This window comes from Eretmochelys imbricata, chromosome 2, assembly GCF_965152235.1.
Source record: "Eretmochelys imbricata isolate rEreImb1 chromosome 2, rEreImb1.hap1, whole genome shotgun sequence".
NCBI lineage: Eukaryota > Metazoa > Chordata > Testudines > Cheloniidae > Eretmochelys > Eretmochelys imbricata.
Window position 1 is genome coordinate 259,172,000 of NC_135573.1, and position 19,792 is coordinate 259,191,791.

The 19,792-nt window shown below is 42.4% G+C and overlaps 1 protein-coding gene across 1 annotated transcript in view; it reads left to right on the top strand.

Moving 5' to 3' along the window:
• Positions 1-4,650, top strand: part of MINDY4 (MINDY lysine 48 deubiquitinase 4) — a 90,603-nt gene extending 85,953 nt beyond the window's left edge. The window contains exon 18 of the mRNA XM_077808428.1: positions 4,251-4,650. Coding sequence (XP_077664554.1) covers positions 4,251-4,299 — 49 coding nt within the window. The 3' untranslated portion in view covers positions 4,300-4,650. The remainder of the gene's footprint in view (positions 1-4,250) is intronic.
• The last annotated feature ends 15,142 nt before the right edge of the window (positions 4,651-19,792 follow it).

Here is a 19,792-nt window from a genome sequence, read left to right on the forward strand (position 1 = left end):
TCAAAGAGTAGCAAGTCTAGAGGGTGGTCATGTTACACTCCTTCCCCCAGCCCCCATTTGATTACTGTGTTCCTTAGAATCACCAGAAGGCACAGAGGGAAAATGAAAAACAAATATTGTGTGTTCTTATGTGTAACCGAAAATCCATGTGCTAAGTATGTTCCGGAAACAAAGGTTATTATAAAGCAGGCACTGAAGTATACATGCAGAGAGAGAAAGAAGGAAAAATACTTTATATGGTACAGGCAGAGCAGAGGAAATTCTTCAAAAAACCCCTTGTATTAAACAAAAACAATCCCTAGTCCCTACTTGATACCTGTTGCCATAAGACTCTCACTATGGAGGCAAGAATAGCTGCAAGATTTGGGGCAAGTTTGTTATTTGCCCCTCTAGATTCTCAGAACCAAGAAGTTTTGCCGAGGACTCCAATCCTAGATTGGGATTTTCAAGAGAACTCAATTTTCCCCTTTCTTTCCTGCTATTCTGTTCTATACAGGTTCTTACATCGTGCCCATCACCACAGTAACTGAGCTCCTTCCAGTAGTACAGAAAGCAGTTTCGACTAACATCTGTCACTTTGGTTTCTTCTCTTGTCCTCTCCCTAAGGGGAGAAATGGGTGTGCAGTGCAGGGTTTTTGTTTGTTCTTTTGAGGGGGAAGGTTTTAATGTCCATGTTGCTCTGAGAAGACAAGGTTGGAGAAGTGCACTTTGCATTTGCAGCAGGAGGCAACACAGTCCAAACTTTGCCACCTGATGTCGCTTCCAACTGCAGACTCCCAACCAATGAGTCAGAGCAACCACATGCCCTTCCATTGTGCCTCCCAGTTCCAGACATCTGGGGAAACAGTTCGGTTCTGACCAAAAGATGCCTGGAATGTGCGTCCTTGGTTTGTTTTGGCGATGCCGTGCAGACTTCAGTAGAACACGCTTGTATCATAGTCCCCGTTCTCAGTTGTTTTCTGTCTTCAGTGGTGGAAATAACATCTGTCATCTCTGCCTGAGGAGGCAAAACTTTGATCTTACTTTATCATCTAAATTCAGCAATATATTTTAGTAACCCGTCCTCTACCTTCCTCTGCAGTTTCCGGGCTATACAGTAGCAGAATACTGCTGTTGTCCTTTGAAGTGACACACTCCACTGGGACAACAGGGATGTACCAAGTACCATATGCAGGGCAGCACTGAATGTACATTTCACCCCAAATTACTCACACATTATGCAACAGCCAAATAATCAACACAGCAGCAGCTTTATGAACTTTATTCTAGACTGAATGCTCTGCAAGGGCTTAATGCAGCTTCCTTTGGAGACAATGACAATACTCCCATGAACCTCAATGGACTTTGGATGAGGCCTCAAGTGAATGACATGAGTTCGATTTTCTTTTTATTGTTAATCTGATAAAGTAGAATTGAATCAGAAGCAAAAATGCCAGGGTAGAGTTGAGGTATATTTCAGCAGGGTAGTGTGGGGGGAAAGCTCGAACTGCCACTCTCTATGCCCTACCTATTCTGCCAATAAGGAAAGAACTTGCCCAGCACCTGACAGTTCAGCACTTCGTGTGAGTTCATGAAAAGAAAAACACTGACATTCCAGCATCTTCAACTCAGGCTTTTATGGGAGGTGAACAACAAAGGGATTTTTTTTCAGCCTACAAATAGCTCAAGGGAAGTGGTTTGTAAATCAGTGAGGAAAATCAGTGTTGTTATGGGAGTCATCCTGATTTTTGCCACAGAATATTTTTTTCTATTTTTGTTTTTGCAAAACACTTAATGACAAAAAAAAATGGTCAGTGTAACATGACTAACATGTGTCTCAACGTGTACAGGAAGAGTGGCGCCTGCTATAACTATGATATCTCAATACTTTAGTTGATAACAGCACATTCACTAGAGTGTTTTCTCTACCATGTGGTTTTGCATTTGCCAATCCAGACAGTTGTATCATATCATTCTAGAGCTCCTGATGATGGAAGATGATGTGGTGGGCAGAGTGTGCATGAATGGTGATGTGTCTGAGCTCTGTAGCATTCCCAAAGAGGCCAGGAGAGGATGGGGGTTATATTTCTTAGCCACATTTTATTGCCTTTTTGGTCACATCAGGAAGGATGTTGATACATTGGAGAGGGTTCAGAGAAGAGCCACAAGAATGATTAAAGAATTAGAAAACCTGTCTTATAGTGACAGACTCAAAGAGTTCAATCTATTTAGCGTAATAAAGAGAAAGTTAAAGGGTGATGTGATTATAGTCCAGAAGTATCTACACAGGGAACAAATATTTAATAATGGCCTCTTCCATCTAGCAGAGAGAAGTATAACACTATCCAGTGGCTGGATGCTCTAGCTAGACAAATTCAGACTGGAAATAAGATGTAAATTTTTAACAGTGAGGGTAATTATTAACAACTAGTAACAATTTACCAAGTTTCAGAGTAGCAGCCGTGTTAGTTTGTATTCGCAAAAAGAAAAAGAGTACTTGAGAATAAATTAGAGACTTAGAGACTAACAAATTTATTTGAGCATAAGCTTTCGTGAGCTACAGCTCACTTCATCGGATGCATTCAGTGGAAAATACAGTGAGGAGATTTATATACACATAGAACATGAAACAATAGGTGTTACCATACACACTGTAATGAGAGTGATCACTTAAGGTGAGCTATTACCAGCAGGAGCGCGGGGGGGGAGGGGACGGACGACCTTTCGTAGTGATAATCAAGCATTATCAGGTGCTAAGGTGTCAAAAGTACTCCTTTTCAATTTACTAAGGGTCATAGTAGATTCTTCATCACTGACAATTTTTAAATAAAGATGGGATCTTTTTCTAAAAGCTCTGCTCTAGGAATTATTTTGGGGAAGTTCTATGGCCTCTGTTATACTGTTCAGACTAGATGATCACAATGGTCCCTTCTGACCTTGGAATCTATGAATCACCGTCTGAACTTTTTGCAATGATTCCAATGTGATTCCAATTCGAAAGTCCACAAGACCTTCAAGCCAGATCAAAGTAACTGGTGGTTGGAATGTATTAGACTAGAGGTGTCTCATTTTCAGAGGCTTCTAAACAGGTGCTTGCAAATATTACATGTACAAGTAGCTCTTTGTATGTGTAGCTCAAGTAATGCTTCATCTAAATACCCAGCTGTACTCTCCATGGGCCTGATCTTCAACGCAATGAGGTCATCGGCAAGACTCCCATTGACTTCAATGGGCTTTGGATCAAGCCCGGTCTCTTTCTCTGTGTTTGACAATGCCTACGACACTTTGGCTTCTACTGCAAATTTCTGAATAAATATGTTGATGAATACAGATGTAGAGGCCCATTTGAAAATGTTCTCCTAAGTATGTATCTTAGCATTATTTCTAGGGCAGGGCAGTGGCAGAGAAGAGAAGAGAAGATATAGAATTTTCCTGTAGACATTTGTCTATTGAGCATATGAAAGAAATAAACACTAGCAACAGCAGCAAAATGTACTTTCCTAGGCTTAGGGTCACAAATACAAATTGCCTATTCAGAGGCCCGTCTATTTAGGAATGTGCAAATTACCTAGTGGCATTTGAGAGTTTAGAGCAGTAGTAGGTGCTTAGGGTTAACCCTTATAGAGATCACTAAGAGACCACAAGAAATATGTGTCAAATCTTTTGTGGGGAGAGACTTTAAGGCAGAAGACAGTATATAATAGGAACAACTATTTGATTTTAAGTGTGTGCCTCTGATTATAGTGGAAGGGGAAGATAAGGAGTTTTCAAGTGTGTCCCCCCTTTATTTCTCATCTGATGCTTGACCTTAACAAAGTTTAAATAAGATCAGTAATATTATCCCCAGAAAACACATTAGGAAGCCTGGAACTTAGGCTCTAAACTGGGATTTGAAAAGGAGTCTAAGCGGGGAGCAGCTCCAAATCTCATTGAAATCTAATGGGAGTTGGACACCTAGCTTCCTCAAGTGCCTTGGAAAGTCTCACCCTTGAATATTAAGGGCAGAAACCTAATAAGAGACCTCTCAGTCTCCAGGTCAATTCAGTTGTGGGGTCCCCTCTGCAGAGAGTACCATCCAGAGTGCGAATGGGTTCCAGTTGAAGCAGTGGTTCCAGAGAGGTGGATTCCTGTTAAATTCACAATGGGTGTGGTTGACATTAACGGGTCTATCCCAATTAAACACACCCTACGCTATTTTTTTTAGGAGGGAGGGGCACCACCACAACTGGCACCTTAACCCATTAGAATAAAACAATCTCTCTTGTCCTTAGGTGGCAAGGAGCAGTTATTGACTGGAATGGCACAGAACCCATCTTGTGACTGAACTGAAATAGAAGGAAACCTGCTAGAACAGCACGTTCTTATTCTCACCAGTAAGGAAGCAGGGCGAAACTCCTGGCTGCCCTTGCAATTTGTGGTGAAGCTGAGTGACATGCTGCAAGCAGGCGGGAAGAATTTCACCTTGCGCTTCAGATATTTCATCCATAACGTAAACATCACTTCCGTAAATACTGTGTCACTTCCTTTTATGCACAATGTGTGAAAGGAGACAGAGCCTCCACTGCCAAGATAAGTTTTCGGACAAAACAGTAAAGCTGTCAACTTCTACTTGAGTTCCATTGATGGATTCATTCTGCATCTTGCAAAGTTTTCTCCAAAGATCAGACTAAACAGGCCGCACCCAGATTTCTTTGATACTGGCTTTTCCTTCCTCCCCCTCACAGCCTCCCTCACCCCAAGGAAACCAAGGTACAAATGTGAAGCACTGCCAGAGAAAGAATTATCTTCTTTCACTAGTTTTTGTACTTCACACTTTCCAGTGAACTGGTTATTAACACTGTAGGCACTTGCAGTATAGCCTGGTCTACACACAGGTTTTGTACTAGTGTAACTAGGTGGGGATATAATATTTACTGATATTATATTGGTACAAGCCATAGTGTGGAAGCCAGTTATACCAACATAAGGATATTTATACCAGTAGAATTTATTCCTCTTCCTATACAGGAGGCTATGTCTATATTATGAACATCTGCAGCCATAGCTATGTCAGTCTGAGGTATGAAGAGGTGGAATCCCTGACCAACATAGCTGTGTCAGGAGAAGCCCCTAGAGTGAATACAGCAATCCTGGCAAAGCTTTGCTTTTACTCATATAGCTTGTTTCACGCATGGGGGTGGTTTTACTGTATCGGGACAGAGTGCAGCTATGCTAGCACAGCTGCATCCACACTAGGGGGTATCACTACAGTACAGAGACTATGGGCTTGTCTTCCCTTTGGAGGTAAATCGGCGCTGCTGGAATTGATGCAGCAACATTGATTTAGAGGGTCTAGTGAAGACATGCTCAATCGATGGGAGAGCGCTCTCCCATCGATTTCCATACTCCACCTCAAGGAGCGGTGGAAGTCGTGTCAGCGGGAGAGCGTCGCCCATTGACATAGCATAGTGTGGACCCCGCGGTAAGTAGAGCTAAGCTATGTCGACTTGAGTTATGCTACTAACATACCTATGCCACCGTCGCCAGACATGGTGCAGATACAGCCTATGCTGACAGAAGACGTTTTTCTGTTGGTGTAGGAACACCGCCTCCCTGAGCAGTTAGCTATGTTGGTGGAAGCCCTCTTTCATCAACATAACTGTGTCTACACTGGAGATTATGTCGGCATAGCTAGGTCCATTGGGGGTGTGGTTTTTCAACCCCCTGACAGACCGATGTAGATATAACTTTTCAATGTAGCCCATGCCTCAGAGCACTTTGCTTGTACAGTATACTGGCATTCCTTTACAGGTAAACGGTTCTAGTGTAGATGTAGCTGGAATAAGCTATGCCACTATAAGCACTGTTATACTGGTATAACTGCATCCACACTAGGGGCGTTGCACCACATGAACTATTCTGACATAGTTAAAGCCATATCATGTTTGTGTGTAGACAAGGTCTAAGATGCTTTGCCTCTTTGCAATGTAAAAAAACAGGAGCCATAATGTTCTACATTTAAGATGCACATATCAGTGACAGGTAATGTGCCTGACAGTTAAATAAAAGGCATGTGTGAAAACGTATTCTTGCAATTAATCCAGAGGCTACCAAACCCAGAGCTAGGGGTTCATGAATGAACTGTGTGAGGGTTATGTTGCAAATGAAATGTGTAGAACTGGGCCAGATCAATCAAAGGAACAATGGAACAAAAACTTTGAAACAAACCAACAATATTATTTACTAATGGAAAGGCAACAGAGAAGTGGTGTATCTGTAATTTATTCCTATGCCTTTGGGAGCAACTATCATAAAATATCTTTTAATGAGGAATTTTTCATGTCTGTTTTTTATGTTCAAAATGGTACCCTAGGAATATCCATTTTTTTCAGTTGTCCACTTTGTCATCATTTAATATTTAGTTTCTACTTTTCTATCAATAATAGTAGAATTTTTCAGACTGAATTTTCAGATTAAAACTTAATTTTACATCTGCACGTATTCAGACAAGTTATAGCAGAGCATCCAACTACACAGAAACATATATACACGAAGGGAAATTATCACTAGGGATAGATTGATGAGCCTGTCTGAATGTGAGCCAGGACACCAAACTTGAACAGAAACTTTTTTTAGCCTAAAAAGTCTTTGGATATGTACCCTCCTCCTCTGTTGCTTCCAGTTCCCAGCAAGCCTTCTACCTTCACACATCAGGGTCTCTGCTAGTCTGGCAAGGTCAGCTAGGCCAGATACTGTACTTAAACCTTGTGAGATCAAACCTTCCATTAAAGTAAAGATCAACAGGAGCTGGCAGATCTGATTTCTATTCCTGGCTCTTCTACAGATATATGAACTTTGCTAAGTCCCTTAACCTCTCTGTGCTTAGGTTTCCTCATCTACAAAATGGGGATAATAATACCTACCTCATAGGTGTGTTGCGAGGCTTGATCAATTACTGTTTGTAAGGTATTTTTTGAATTCTGATTGGAAGGTACTATAGGAGAGCAAAGGATGTTGAATTCCTGGAGTCAGATATAATGAGAGAAAATATCTTTGTGTGCCCTCTAGCCTGGAAAAACCCAGGTGCATGTAAGATGTCAATAGAACACCTAGCTGGACCCTTGTAGAAAGAGTGCCAATCCCAAGAATATCTTCCATATGGAATATCAACAAAGGTAGAGGGTCTGTTGGCGTTTAGGGAGCTTTTTAGTGTCAGGAAGATATAGGAAATCGTCTGAGTGTAAGAGACAGGAAGTTGGGACTTAAGACAAAGGAAATAAGACAAAAGGACCAGGGAAAGAGGGAATGTTTTGGTTAGGCCTAGGAAGGTAGAGGAGTGGAGTGAGGAAATGGGGAGTTTAGGTAAGCATGTGAACGTCTGAGTCTTTCTCCAAACCAGACTGTAAAGACTTTTGAGTCTCTTCTGTGACTGGCAAGTATTTTCACTGAAAGTTGTTTTTCATCACCGCAGAATCCTATGGATCCAACTACCTCTGATGCAAGAAGACCTGTTACCTGTAATTGTTATGTCGTCCCACACATACCATTTGCTTTGAAAAGCCCCCTGTGTATCTGAAATCTCTTTATCTGAATAAAATCCAAGTTCCATTTCATCCAGACAGAAGTTACAGTCAAATCCTGTATATCAGAAAGCCAGAAATAAATGTGCTCAGTACAATTCCACAAAAGCACTGTATGTATATATCGATTAACTTCCACTCCTACAGCATAGTTCTCCATGATCTGGCTGGGGCCCTGAGAATCAGCACATTGCTAAGATACTTACATCCCCTTCAGGGCTCACAATACAGCCACCATCCTAACTAAAGGGCACTGAAGGGTTTGATGTTCAGAGCTCAGAGATAGCTCTCCAGGTGAGAGGAATCACTGATGAAAGATGTTCGGTAATCCTTCTCTCAAAGGTGATGAGGGCTTATCTTGGTCCTGAGACCAAGGTATTGGGATCCTTACTCAGATCTAATTCTTCTGCCTGACATTACAGAGCATCCACACTATCACTGTTCACGCTATCCACAGGCCTGATGATCAACCTGCTTGAGTGATTCTATTTCATTTAAAATACAAGTGAACACTGACGGTTGCAAATGTATAGATCTCTTTTTGGATCAGACAAGCATAAAGGGCCCCCAGACTTTGTTTTCTCTAGGGGTTCAGTGGCAATATAGAAACACAATTCTCTGCAGAATCACGTCTTGTTCCAGCAAACTCTGTTTTTTAAACTACATTTTCCTTTTGATTGTTTCCCCTTTTGGTTTTCATTGTCCTGCAAATGTGACTTCCTGAAACTAACAAAGCAGCAACCCCTGTAATATTTAAAACCTGTAATATTCATAAATTGCAGTATATCTTAATTTCATGCTCATTCCTTCTATAGTGTAATAAATAAATCTTCTGAAAACAGACCTCTTAGTAGACAACAGAAGTGACATATTGTATACTCAGATGAGGATTTGATCAGAAATTGAGTAAATTGTTGTATATAATTTGTCACCTTTGTGGGAAATATACCTTTCAAACCAATCGTAATATTAGCATCTTTGATCCCTCACCCTTTTTGAATAATGAATTTGTTAGTGGAAATTAAACGGAGAGATTTGAAAATGAACATTTCATGGGACTAGCTGACCCATGAAAGTTGTTATCATCTCAGAGCGATTTGGAGTCCTCTATGAAATTAGTTTGATGGCCTTTATCTTGTTGTCAGTAGAAAGGTGTCCACAATACAAAAGATGCCACTTGTTAACAGTTTTAGCCTGGATACTAAATTTTTTTCTCACCACTAGGCAGGCCTTTCTACACTAGAAAAATGACTGCAACTTCCATTAATGGTGCAGCTATTGCATTAGAGCTAGTAGCAATGTAAATGCTAGTGTTGCTAGGACTCTTGCTTTGTGTTACATTCGTGTCTTGAAAACCTGGTAAAATTGCTTGAGTCCTGTCTATGCTAGTGGTTTAGTACAAGTAGAGCTACAACATTGTTTTCTATTGCTGTGATGTGAGCATTCATTTTTCCAGTGTAGATCCACCCCTAAGGTGACAGGCATATCTAGGAACAGGTTGAGGTACACTGGCAGGACCTATGGAGAAGCTTGTCCTAACGTTATTTGTGCTGTCCCTGTCCTATGCAAAAATGGCAACTTGTTGTCAAACCAGCATCTGCCATGAACATGACATTCAAATTAATTATTTTTTAAAATGACATACTGGGCTCAATGGAATTGAGCTGACATGAGGTGGTCACTGTAGAAAGCAGTGGGAAACTATATAACTTGGTAAAATCATACAGCCTTAGGCCAACATTTTCAAAAGCAGCTAGTGTGCTTCAGGTTTTGATTGACCAAACTGAGACACTTTAAGGAGGCCTGATTTTCAGGAGGCAGGTACGCAGCCATTAAGGGGGACTCTATAAAATATCTCAGGTTGGGAACCCCCAAATTGGGCATCCAAAATCCCTAGTCCCTTTAGCAAATCTTGGCCTTAATTTCTGAACTAACAAAATGTATACTTTTCAAAAAAGCCTAAGCAATTAAGGTGCTTAAATCTTACTTGACTTTCAGTGGGATGCAGGCATCCCAGTCCCCGTTATGACTGGTGGCTATTATTTTGTTTGATGTTAGTAAGGTCTGAGAACTAAACAGGTTAATCCACAGCAAGAGAATAATTAGCCCCACTGTCTGGTTCACTTTGCTATGTAAACTGTGGAAGCTAGTCACAGGAGGCTCCCATTAAAGTGACTTCCTATATATTAGTACTCTTTATTTATTTGTTTTCTTTGGCTGGAAGATAATAAACCCCACTGTGAGCTCTGAATTGAGGAAGTTGTTTTCTCTCTAGCAACCTTATTTATAACTGGGAGGTGTGAAAAGGTTTCTCTTCAGATATTTTCTTTGGTCATTTTAACTAGCATGGAATGGGATTGTAGCTATTGTAGAAAACAATTTATTTTAATGATGTTCTAAGTTAACAAAGAGCTGCCAAATGAATTATATCAACACGGAAACAAGTGCTGTATTAAAAAGAGAACTGTAAGAGATGGCATGTGTCGTTCTTTAGTGATACCTATTCCAAGATTCGAAGATATATTTGCCAACCTCATTTTACTTGACACAATGATCTTTAATTCTAACACTACATTATAACTCATATGTTTTGTTTAACTGTAATTCTTCATGAAAGTTGGGTATGAAGGGTATGCAGTGTATTGGTTATTAAAGGTCGAATTCAGCACTATGCAGAAGACCTGCAGAATGTCCTTACACCACCTAAGCTCTCAAAGTAGCCCATGAACACACCACATTGTTATCCGGTTCATTAATGTAGCAGAACCTAGTTATGTGTAGGCCAACATTTTCAAGAGCAACCAATGATTTTCAATGCTTTTGGTGCCCACTTGAGGCACCTCAAAGGGATTTGAATTTCGGAAAGTGCTGAACACCCACCTATGAAAATCAAGGGCCTTTAAGGTGTCTCAAGTTGAGCATCCAAAAATTGAGGCACCCATGATCATTAGTTGTTTCTGAAAACCTCATCTGCAATGGATATTATATATAGCAACCTGCTCAAGTGGCTTCCTGCTGCACTAGCTTCGCTCTTGCTTGTGGAAACTCTGTGAATGGTACAGTTGTTGATAGATACATCTAACTGGTGAAATCAATAGGGATCTTGGTGGGTGGTAGAATCCTCCTTGTATGTATGCCATTCCCACCTCTATCTTCCATATCTTTATTCACTTCCATATACGAGCCCGAGAAACCTCCCAGTCAGTTCAGGAGTTAGTCAAGGGGGTTTATGAAAAGAAGTCAGGAGGCTTTTGACAGCTCGGAGATTTGCCAATGTGGTGGGACTGGGTTGGTGATGAGGGTAGATAGCTCAGATCAGGAAACTGGAGGTTTATCAAGGTTGGGATGTGGAGGGAGTCTTGGGGCATGTCCAAGGCAGGATGACACAGAGGGAGTTTAACCACCCTAAGACTGCGTAAAAATCCCAAAGGCCACTAATATAGCAAAGATGCAGTTCTCTTTTATGTGTGTGTTCTGTTTATTTCCTAATCATTATCTTGAATCCATTTTTCATGGAAATCCAAATCATCAGCAAAAATATGCCAGGAATTCAGCACATTGGTATTTAGCAAATATTTATTAGTTAATGAAATACTAGCAAAGAATGTGCAGCAGAACATATTCCACTCCAGTCTTTCCTTTGTGCAGTACACCAAGAGTGCGAGGTTAAAAAGCTATATTCGACAAACAGATTTTCCATTAAGATGTATTTGGTTTAGTAAGTGTTGTGGCCAACAGCCAAGCTCTTCAGACGCTGGATTTTGTCCCATCAATATGACATACTGCAGTGAACAGGGAACATTTTAGGTTATTGGTAGGGAGGAGTGTGGTCCCAGCTGTCCACGTGTGCAGATGTACAGGGCATGATCTGTCCGAGAGTGGCTAGGTTTTTCACAAGGTTACTTTCAAAGAGAAGTTGTAAACCCAAATGAGGAAATTGGAGTAACCGAGCCATGGATTGAACTGTTATTGACATGATTCATCTGGGTTTTGACAGGGGGAAGGGTGTTCAAATGCTAGACCATAAAAAACGTATCACCATAGGTGAGAGCAAAAAGATGCAATGGCAAAGGATTTTTAATAATCCTGGGTTAAAAAAAAATCCACCTTACATACCAGGCAGTGAAACTAGAACAAATTGTTTCATCCCAGAGATGCAGCACATTGTGAAACATGGACTCGATGATAAACACTCTCTTTTTTTTGAGTCTGTGACAAACGGCGTTTCACCTGCATTTGCTTCTCTCTTTGTTCTATTAACTAAGTTAAATGAGGAGGTTACTACAGTTAAAGCCAAATTCGTTCCCACTATAATTCCACTGAGGCCTGCCTGTTTCCACTGTGTGGAAATATATAGCTCAGTTAGAAGATTAAGACCTTACACAATTTTGTTTTTCCTGGCTAATAAAAGGATTATCTGTCTCTTTGTCTCTCTGTCTGTCATTTTTATCCTAGATGTCTCTATTCATACATTCTATTAATTGGCTATATTTGTTTGTGGTTGTTTTTTAAAAAATTGATATTATGTGCATTCGATCTATAAAATTAATAGGAACACAAGAAATCACTGTGTTCTAAATCGCTTGTGTTCTAAATGTCAAGACTAATTTTAACCCCTTAGTTGCTGGTTTATTATGTTGTGCAAAGCATATATCTTCAGGATTACAGTGACTTAGCGAGTGTATTTCTTCCATGGACTCTGAGAAGCAAATTTGCTGCAGGTGCCTAATACAAGCAGAAAGTTTTACAAGGGAAGGGAGGAAACAGATGACTGTTGTTTAAAGGAATACCATTCTTTGCTTTCAAACAAAACCAAAATCAAGTCCAATCCATCCAAAACCAGTCATGAGGAGGGTATATATTATCTACAACTGTTCCAGAAAGACAATCCTACAGAACAACCATTACAGGTTATTTTAAATCTCCTGGGAACGGCAGTTAAAAACATCAACAGTTAATTATTAGAATTTCCTATAATCAACCTTCCTTGGCATGACATGAAGTGAATGAAAGCAATAAAGGCAAGGAAGTCCATTGTGCTTTGTCCTGCCTAACTCCTGTTCGGACAGGCGTAGGTTGTGAGCATAAATGTAACCAGCTGTGAATTGTTCTTTTTTTATTATTTATTTTAATTTGTGGCCTTGGATTGCATTAAATGAGCACGCAAGAAAGGCCAAGGTAAAACATGAGGGCAGATCCTCAGCTGGCGTAAATCAGTGTGGCTCCACTTACTGACTTACACCGACTGAGGATATGGCACACATCCTTAACAATCCCCATAGGGTTTGGATTGTCTAAGTTATTATTCTCCACTGCTTTGAGCCTAGAAACTCATGGGAATAAAAGTGTATTTATTTTGTAATAGCAAGTAAAAATAACAGATACGTGCAGGAAGCCATTCTCTTTAGGGTCTGATTTTGCAAGCAAATGTTCAGTCTTGGAAAGACATGCTATGTTTTTTGGGTTTTTTTTAACCTTCATTATGCAAGTGTCACGACCCCAGGTTTTCTATTACGCGGTCTCAGTTACTGGCTATCACCATCCAGCTTCTCATTTGGAAATCTTATCTCAGGTCACCAGTCCTCTGATCCCATGTTATGAGGAGCCTGTTCCCAGCAGTGGGGGTCCCTGATAGGTATGGTAAGCATTCTTCAAAAGCCACCGCAGAAATCCCCAGTCACCACAGCTCTACTCCAAATGGAATTAATGAACTTGTAATTTGTTATTTACAATTTGTTATTTACAATAAAAACCTATGAATGAATTCTGGTACTGATCCTGGCCACTTCCTTTTTCAAGCCTCAAAAAGTCTTATTTCATGCCCAGTTCAGGTTTTCTTTCACAAGCCACAGGGTCCGATGCTCTCCTATCATGTCTTACCACCACCTACTCAGCAACCTGGACCCTAATGGACCAGTCCCTGGAGTCTGAAGAAACCTTTATTGGCAATTTCATCCAGTCTGAACCCAATTGCCTCAAGCTGACAAGTGTCCACACCTCCTCCTCCAACAGTCCTCTTCCCACTGATGATTTTCAATCAGACATTCTGGGAGGCTCCTAGAAACCCAATGCGTCCTCACAGAATCTGTAGGTTTCAAACCATTATTTCACTTCCACCCACATATTTCACCTCCCACATTCTTCATACCTAGAATAATAGGTAAGTGACACATATCCTAACATTCTCCACAGCAAGGTATTGCATAGAGGGGGTTGTGTGAGCTGCAGGAGAATTTGTGCTTTGTCTTGGTTTCTAATTGGGCTCAGTCCTTGATAGACAGAATTGTTCCCTGATACTTGCGAATTGGTGCTAGCTGAGATTCCTGAGAGATGGGATTGCCCTGTATGTTGTTTGTGAACACCTCTGTTCCAAGACAGGTGTATATGTGTAACTCAAGTAGGTTACACTTAGAATATACCCAGGTTCTGCATCACTGATTTCTCTTCCACTGGGAAACTAACCTACAAGGCTCTGGACTCAGCGGAGGGGCATTATTATTTATTAATAATTGTTAATTCCCCCACCAATTTGATCTTCCCCTCTTATCAAACAATGGGGTAGAGAAGACCTTTCATTGATGGGGCTAGTGAGCCTTGCAACCAAAGAGAGTCTTTAGGAGGGATCTGAGTAAAGAGAGGGCATTGGTGCAGCACACAAGAAGACTTAGAGACAGGAGTGAGCGAGAAGGTAATTGGGCAGTGAAGTTGGCTTCACCAGTGGAGGGAAGAGGCTATGGGGAGGAGAACACAATAAGAAATTAGATCTGACACATAAGTTGGGCAGAAATCTGCAGTGCCTGGATGTTTATACTTGACATAAATTGAGTGAGGGGAACCCAGTGAAACCATTTTCGGAGGGGAAGTGATGTGCTCAGACTGACAGGGGAGTAGAATCATATTAGCTGTTGCCTTTTAGATGGACAGAAGGGGAGGCCAGGAAGAAGGAGGAGATCAACAGGGCTTGGACAAACTTTTTAGCTGTTGAAACAGAAAGGAAGAGCTGGGTTTTTGCCAGGGAGGGACTTTGTTAGCTGCTATACCCAACAGCTGCTGTTGGCTTTAACCTGTCTGTGCTCTCAGTCTCTAGAACTGGGACTTGCTCCTGCATAGGCATCATGATGGAAAATCAGCTAGACATGAGCTCCCAGTACAACACTGTGGCCAAAAGGGCTTAAGTGATCCTGGAATGCATAAACGGGAATCTGGAGTAGGAGTATAGAGGTAAAACCCAATGCCTCTGTATTTTTACCTCTGTATTTGGCACTGGCGTGACCACTGCTGGAATACTGTGTGAAGTTCTGGTGCCCAGTATTCAAGAAGGATGTTGAAAAACTGGAGAAGGTTCAGGGAAGAGTCATGAGAATGATTAAAATATTAGGAAACATGCCTTATAATGATAGTCTAGAGGCACTCAGTCTATTTAGCTTAACAAAGAGAAGGCTAAGGGATCACTTGATCATAGTGTATAAATTCCTACGTGGGGAACAAATAGTTGATAATAATCTCTTCAAACTAGTGGACAAAGGTATAACATGATGCAATGGCTGGAAGTTGAAGCTAGACAAATTTAGCCTGGAAATAAGGTGTGAATTTTTAACAGTGAGTGTAATTAGCCACTGGAACAACTTACCTAGGGATGTGGGTCGATTCTCCAACACTGGCAATTTTTAAAAGAAGATTGGATTTTTTCTAAAAGATCTGCTCTAGTTCAAAAGGAATTATTTTGGAGAACTTCTGGCCTATATCATAGAGGCTGGACTAGATGATCAGAATGGTTCCTCCTGGCCTTGGAATCTATGTACACACAGCTCTTGTTGAAGGCTACTGGCCTATATGGAATTCATGTGAATACTCCTGGATTCAGGATTTCATTCCTCTTACCTTTCAGCCCGGATCCCAGATTCTTACATGTGCCAAAAACTCAAATGGAGATATGCAGTCTCTAATCCCATTGGAATTGGATATGCAGCACCTTCATGAGGTCACCCCTTAAATTCCTGCTTCCTAAAGAATAATGATCAAGTTCTCTTCCCATCCTCTCTGTACAGACAAATTCCCTGGATCAGAGCTGTCACTTTCTGCCATGTACCTTCTAAATTGCTAGAACATTTTTCTTCAATAAGGTCGTCAATATGGCACCACATTTCTCATATGTTTTTGTGTTCATCTCTAGTTTTAAACATCTAGTCCAAAATGAAGGTAAAATGAAAGGGTCCACATTAGGCCTTTATTACTGATTATTATCAGTGTTTGTATTTCAGCAGGTAAAAGCCCTGTCACAGATCAGGGTTTTAGTGAGCTACACACATGTAGTTAAAAAAAAAATGGTTCCTTCCCTAAAGAGCTTACAAACTAGATAGATACTGAAGACAATAGACATTATGCCATGGCTGAATAGAGCCCTGTGATCAAACACCTAAGCAAAACAATTGTCCGTTACCTTATTGTAATTATACAGCTCCTTTAGTTTTGTATTTTTCATGGTTTCTGCTTCGATGTTTCCTCCTGCTGTTTATCACCTTTATTCCTCACTCACTCAGGTTTGGGCTTTGCAGTTTGTTGCTAAGGATTTTGAAATTAAAGGGTGTTGATGTTGTGGAGCAAAAAGCTACTAACCATGATTTCCAAGGAAGGATCTGAAACCAAAGACTGTATGTATGCTGAATATAACATTTTGCACCCAGAATAGAGGTGGATAGACAAAACCAGGATGGAGAAAGCAACCAAGATTTTAACAAATGCTGAGTGATTTTGGGTGCGCAGCTTAAGAAATAAATTGACCGAACACTAGAAATGATGAGGAGTCCTTGTGGCACCTTAGAGACTAACACATTTTTTGTTAGTCTCCAAGGTGCCACAAGAACTCCTTGTTGTTTTTTCTGATACAGACTAACATGATTACCCCTCTGAAACCTGTGGCCAAACACTGAGGCACGCAAAATCATTACAATTCCCCAATTTTTGAAATTCTTGGTCATATTGTTTGATGCTAGTCAGGGCCAGCTCCAGCGTTTTTGCCATCCCCCAGCGGAAAAAAAACTCCAAGAAACAAAACCTTGTGGCCAAACACAGAGGCGGAGTGATGGTGCGGCCACCGAATTGCTGCCGGCGACCGAACAAGAGTCGCGTCCCTGTTGCCGAATTGCCGCCGACCGCGAAACGCACTGTGACGGAGCGGCCGCTGAATTCCCGCCCCCGCCGAGGGCGGATTGCTGCCCCAGAGCCCGACGTCCTGCCGCCCCTTTACATTTGCCGCCCCAGGCACCAGCTTGGTTCGCTGGTGCCTGGAGCCGGCCCTGATGCTAGTCATGGGTGTTAATGCATCAGGGGAAGGTGCTGGGCCTAAACTATATACATCTTGCTTGTATTTTCTCTCTTTTAATTTTGTGTCTGTCACATATGAACATGTCCTGTTACCTGCTTTCTAGAGAAACGAAGGGTAAGACAACACTGCAGTCAGAGGGGTCATTGCAGCTTGTGTAGATGTACTCCAGCTAGTTTTAATTTAGCTAGCTCAGGCTCGCCACTTGAGTACAAGCCTATCAGGGAGCCGGGGTAATTACTCAGATAGCTAGCCCATGTGCTAACCAGGGCTGCCACGGCTTCACTACTATCGGTAACTGAACGAGCTAGAGTAAAGCCTAGCTGAGGTACATCTACATGGGCTGCAATCACAGCTCTGATTACAGTGTACCCCAACTGTTTAGTGCTCTGAGTACAGGAGACGGGACCAGGCTCTCCTGAGTTCTAATTGTGGCTCTGACACTAATGCCATCTGTGACCCACAGCAAATCGCTTAACCTCTCTGTGCCTTAATTTGTCTCTAAGCACCAGAGTAAACAGCATCAAAGACATTCTTATGCGGTCCAAGCAATGAAGCGACTAATGCTATATTTTTCAACGAATCTCTCTTTGGGTAGCTGCAGAAGCATATTGTATTTATCGCAGCATCTACTCATCCTCTGATTGGGCCCACTTTCAAAGGAGCATGCCTTCCCAGTGATAACATCTCAGGGCAAATTCATGAATGGAGAGTGAAATTCGGGGGAAGAGACACGTTCTGCATTTCACACATGTTATGCAGCTTGTAGCGGGGTGGTCACCCGCTCTAGCCCTGACGGGGTTAAAACAGCCCAGGGAAAGGGCTGCCCCGGGGGAGTCAAAGGCTCGGCTGATGGGGAAGCTGGCCATATAAAAGGCTATGAGCCAGGAGCTCAGGCACTCTCTCTCTAGCGGTGGAGAGAGACGGGCCTGGCTGTCTGGGAGCTGAGCAGGGTACCTAGAGTGGAGCAGGGCTGGGGAAAGGCCAGAGAAGCTGGGGAGCTCCAGGCTGGAAAACCCCCAGGCTGCAGGCCTTACTAAAGGCTGGGAAAAGTACTGGGGTTGCAGAGGGGCAGCCCAGGGGTAGGCAAAGGCAGCATGTCCAAACCCCCTTGCTGATGATGAGTGGCCATTACACTGCAGTCTGCCCCAGAGAGAGGGGGCTAGATGATAACTGGCAGTAGCCACTGAGGCGAGGTGGGGATAGAGGGTTGGCAGTTCCATGGGGTGGGGAGACCCAGAGACTGCAGGGGGACTGCAGAGGGCAGAACCCCGAGGGAAGGGGCATGGAGTCCGGGAGGGACCCGGGGGCCTGAGGCAAGTGGTACACCGGCCTGCAGAGGGCGCTCTGGAGGCTGGAGAGCTAATTCCCAGGATGACCAACAGGAGGCGCCGTACCGGTGAGTCATGCCTTACTACACAGCTGATTAGTTTAGATCATTTGTCGGAATAAAGCCTAATGCTGGGCATGCTCAGCTACTTATACAAGACAAGAGCATCTTGTCCATTCCTACTGCTAAGTCCCTGGACCATCCCTTGGTCCTCACTTGGACTGTCTCTCCTTGGTCTCCTTGTCTCTACCTCTCCCCATCCTGGGATGCACAATGCCCTAAGGGGGCAGGAAGTGTCTTGCTTTTTACCACACTCAGGCATCTGGGAGTATCTTGCTTGTGATTATGCTGCAGTCTCTGCCTTTCAGGAACCCACATTGAGACCAGGAATACACAGTTTAAACCCCAATTCTCTTTGTCGGATACATGCTGAGATGGCTCCTACAAACTCCAAGCAAGCAGATCCTGACTCTGCCTGCATCCTGTGAGCGACCCCTCACAAGGGGAAGCCCTCTGACTAATTTTACAAAGCCGGTACCACAATATACTACAGGGAGGAGAGCAAACCATGGCCTCACCCTTTCCTCCACACCAGCCTGGAGAGTACTTGAAGTACAGTGCTGGTTTTGTAGCCCCTGTACACAGCCTGGGGACGGATCACGCTCTGGGTGGACTGGCTCCACACTGTCCCAAATGCAAGCTAGTGCAAGCAGGCACCCTTTGGCCCTATACAATTTTCTTCTTGTGTCTCTTATCCAAAGGACGTCTCTTGCCAACCTTTCCGCATGTGAATAGTTCTGACTATATTATTTTCTTACTCAGACATCCCGAGGTCCTTAGCTGTTGGCTAATGTTTTCCTCGGCATTGGACAAATAGCTGGAAACACAAAGGCTTCTCAAGAGGAAGCCCTGCGTGCAGCCGCTGTGACAGCTCTGAAGCTTTAATGTAAGGTCAGCCAATGATACCTGTGCACAGATAATAAACCTACCCAGGAAACTAATGGCAACATTCAAATCTTGCTTTGCAGACTTTTTCTGCTTTCTGTTCTGTGTCCGCAAAGCATTGGTAACTGCTTGTTCCAGCATCGGGACAAGTGTCAATTAGGCAGGAGAAACACATTATGATCTCAGGCCTCAATAAGTTGCCTTCCAGCTGAGATTTTTGAGCACTTCCAGTGCAGTGTGTAGGAAACGGCCTCTGGTGACATTATTCTGCTTTCAATGGCAGCGCTGGAATGTGCCAAGAGAACTACTACCATAATAAATAAAACTAAGCCTCATTCCAGTTCCCCTCTTTGTGAACAAGGCATGTGGAATTTGAATGCTCCTGAAATTTCCCACCCCCCAAATTATTAAATCACTTCTTTATCCAGCAGGGACTGTGTGTGCTGGCCCTGTGTTAGGAGTGTGTCCCTCTAAAGGGTAAACTCCATCATGATGTGTTATTAACGCATTCCTGATATACACTGAATAGGTTCTGCTGCTTTTGAACCCACTTTGAAAGGAAACATGCTAGGGAATCTGAAATTAAAACATCCCACCTGAGTGCCATAATTACCCACCAGCAGTTCCAATAATACAATAAACACACATAATAAACCC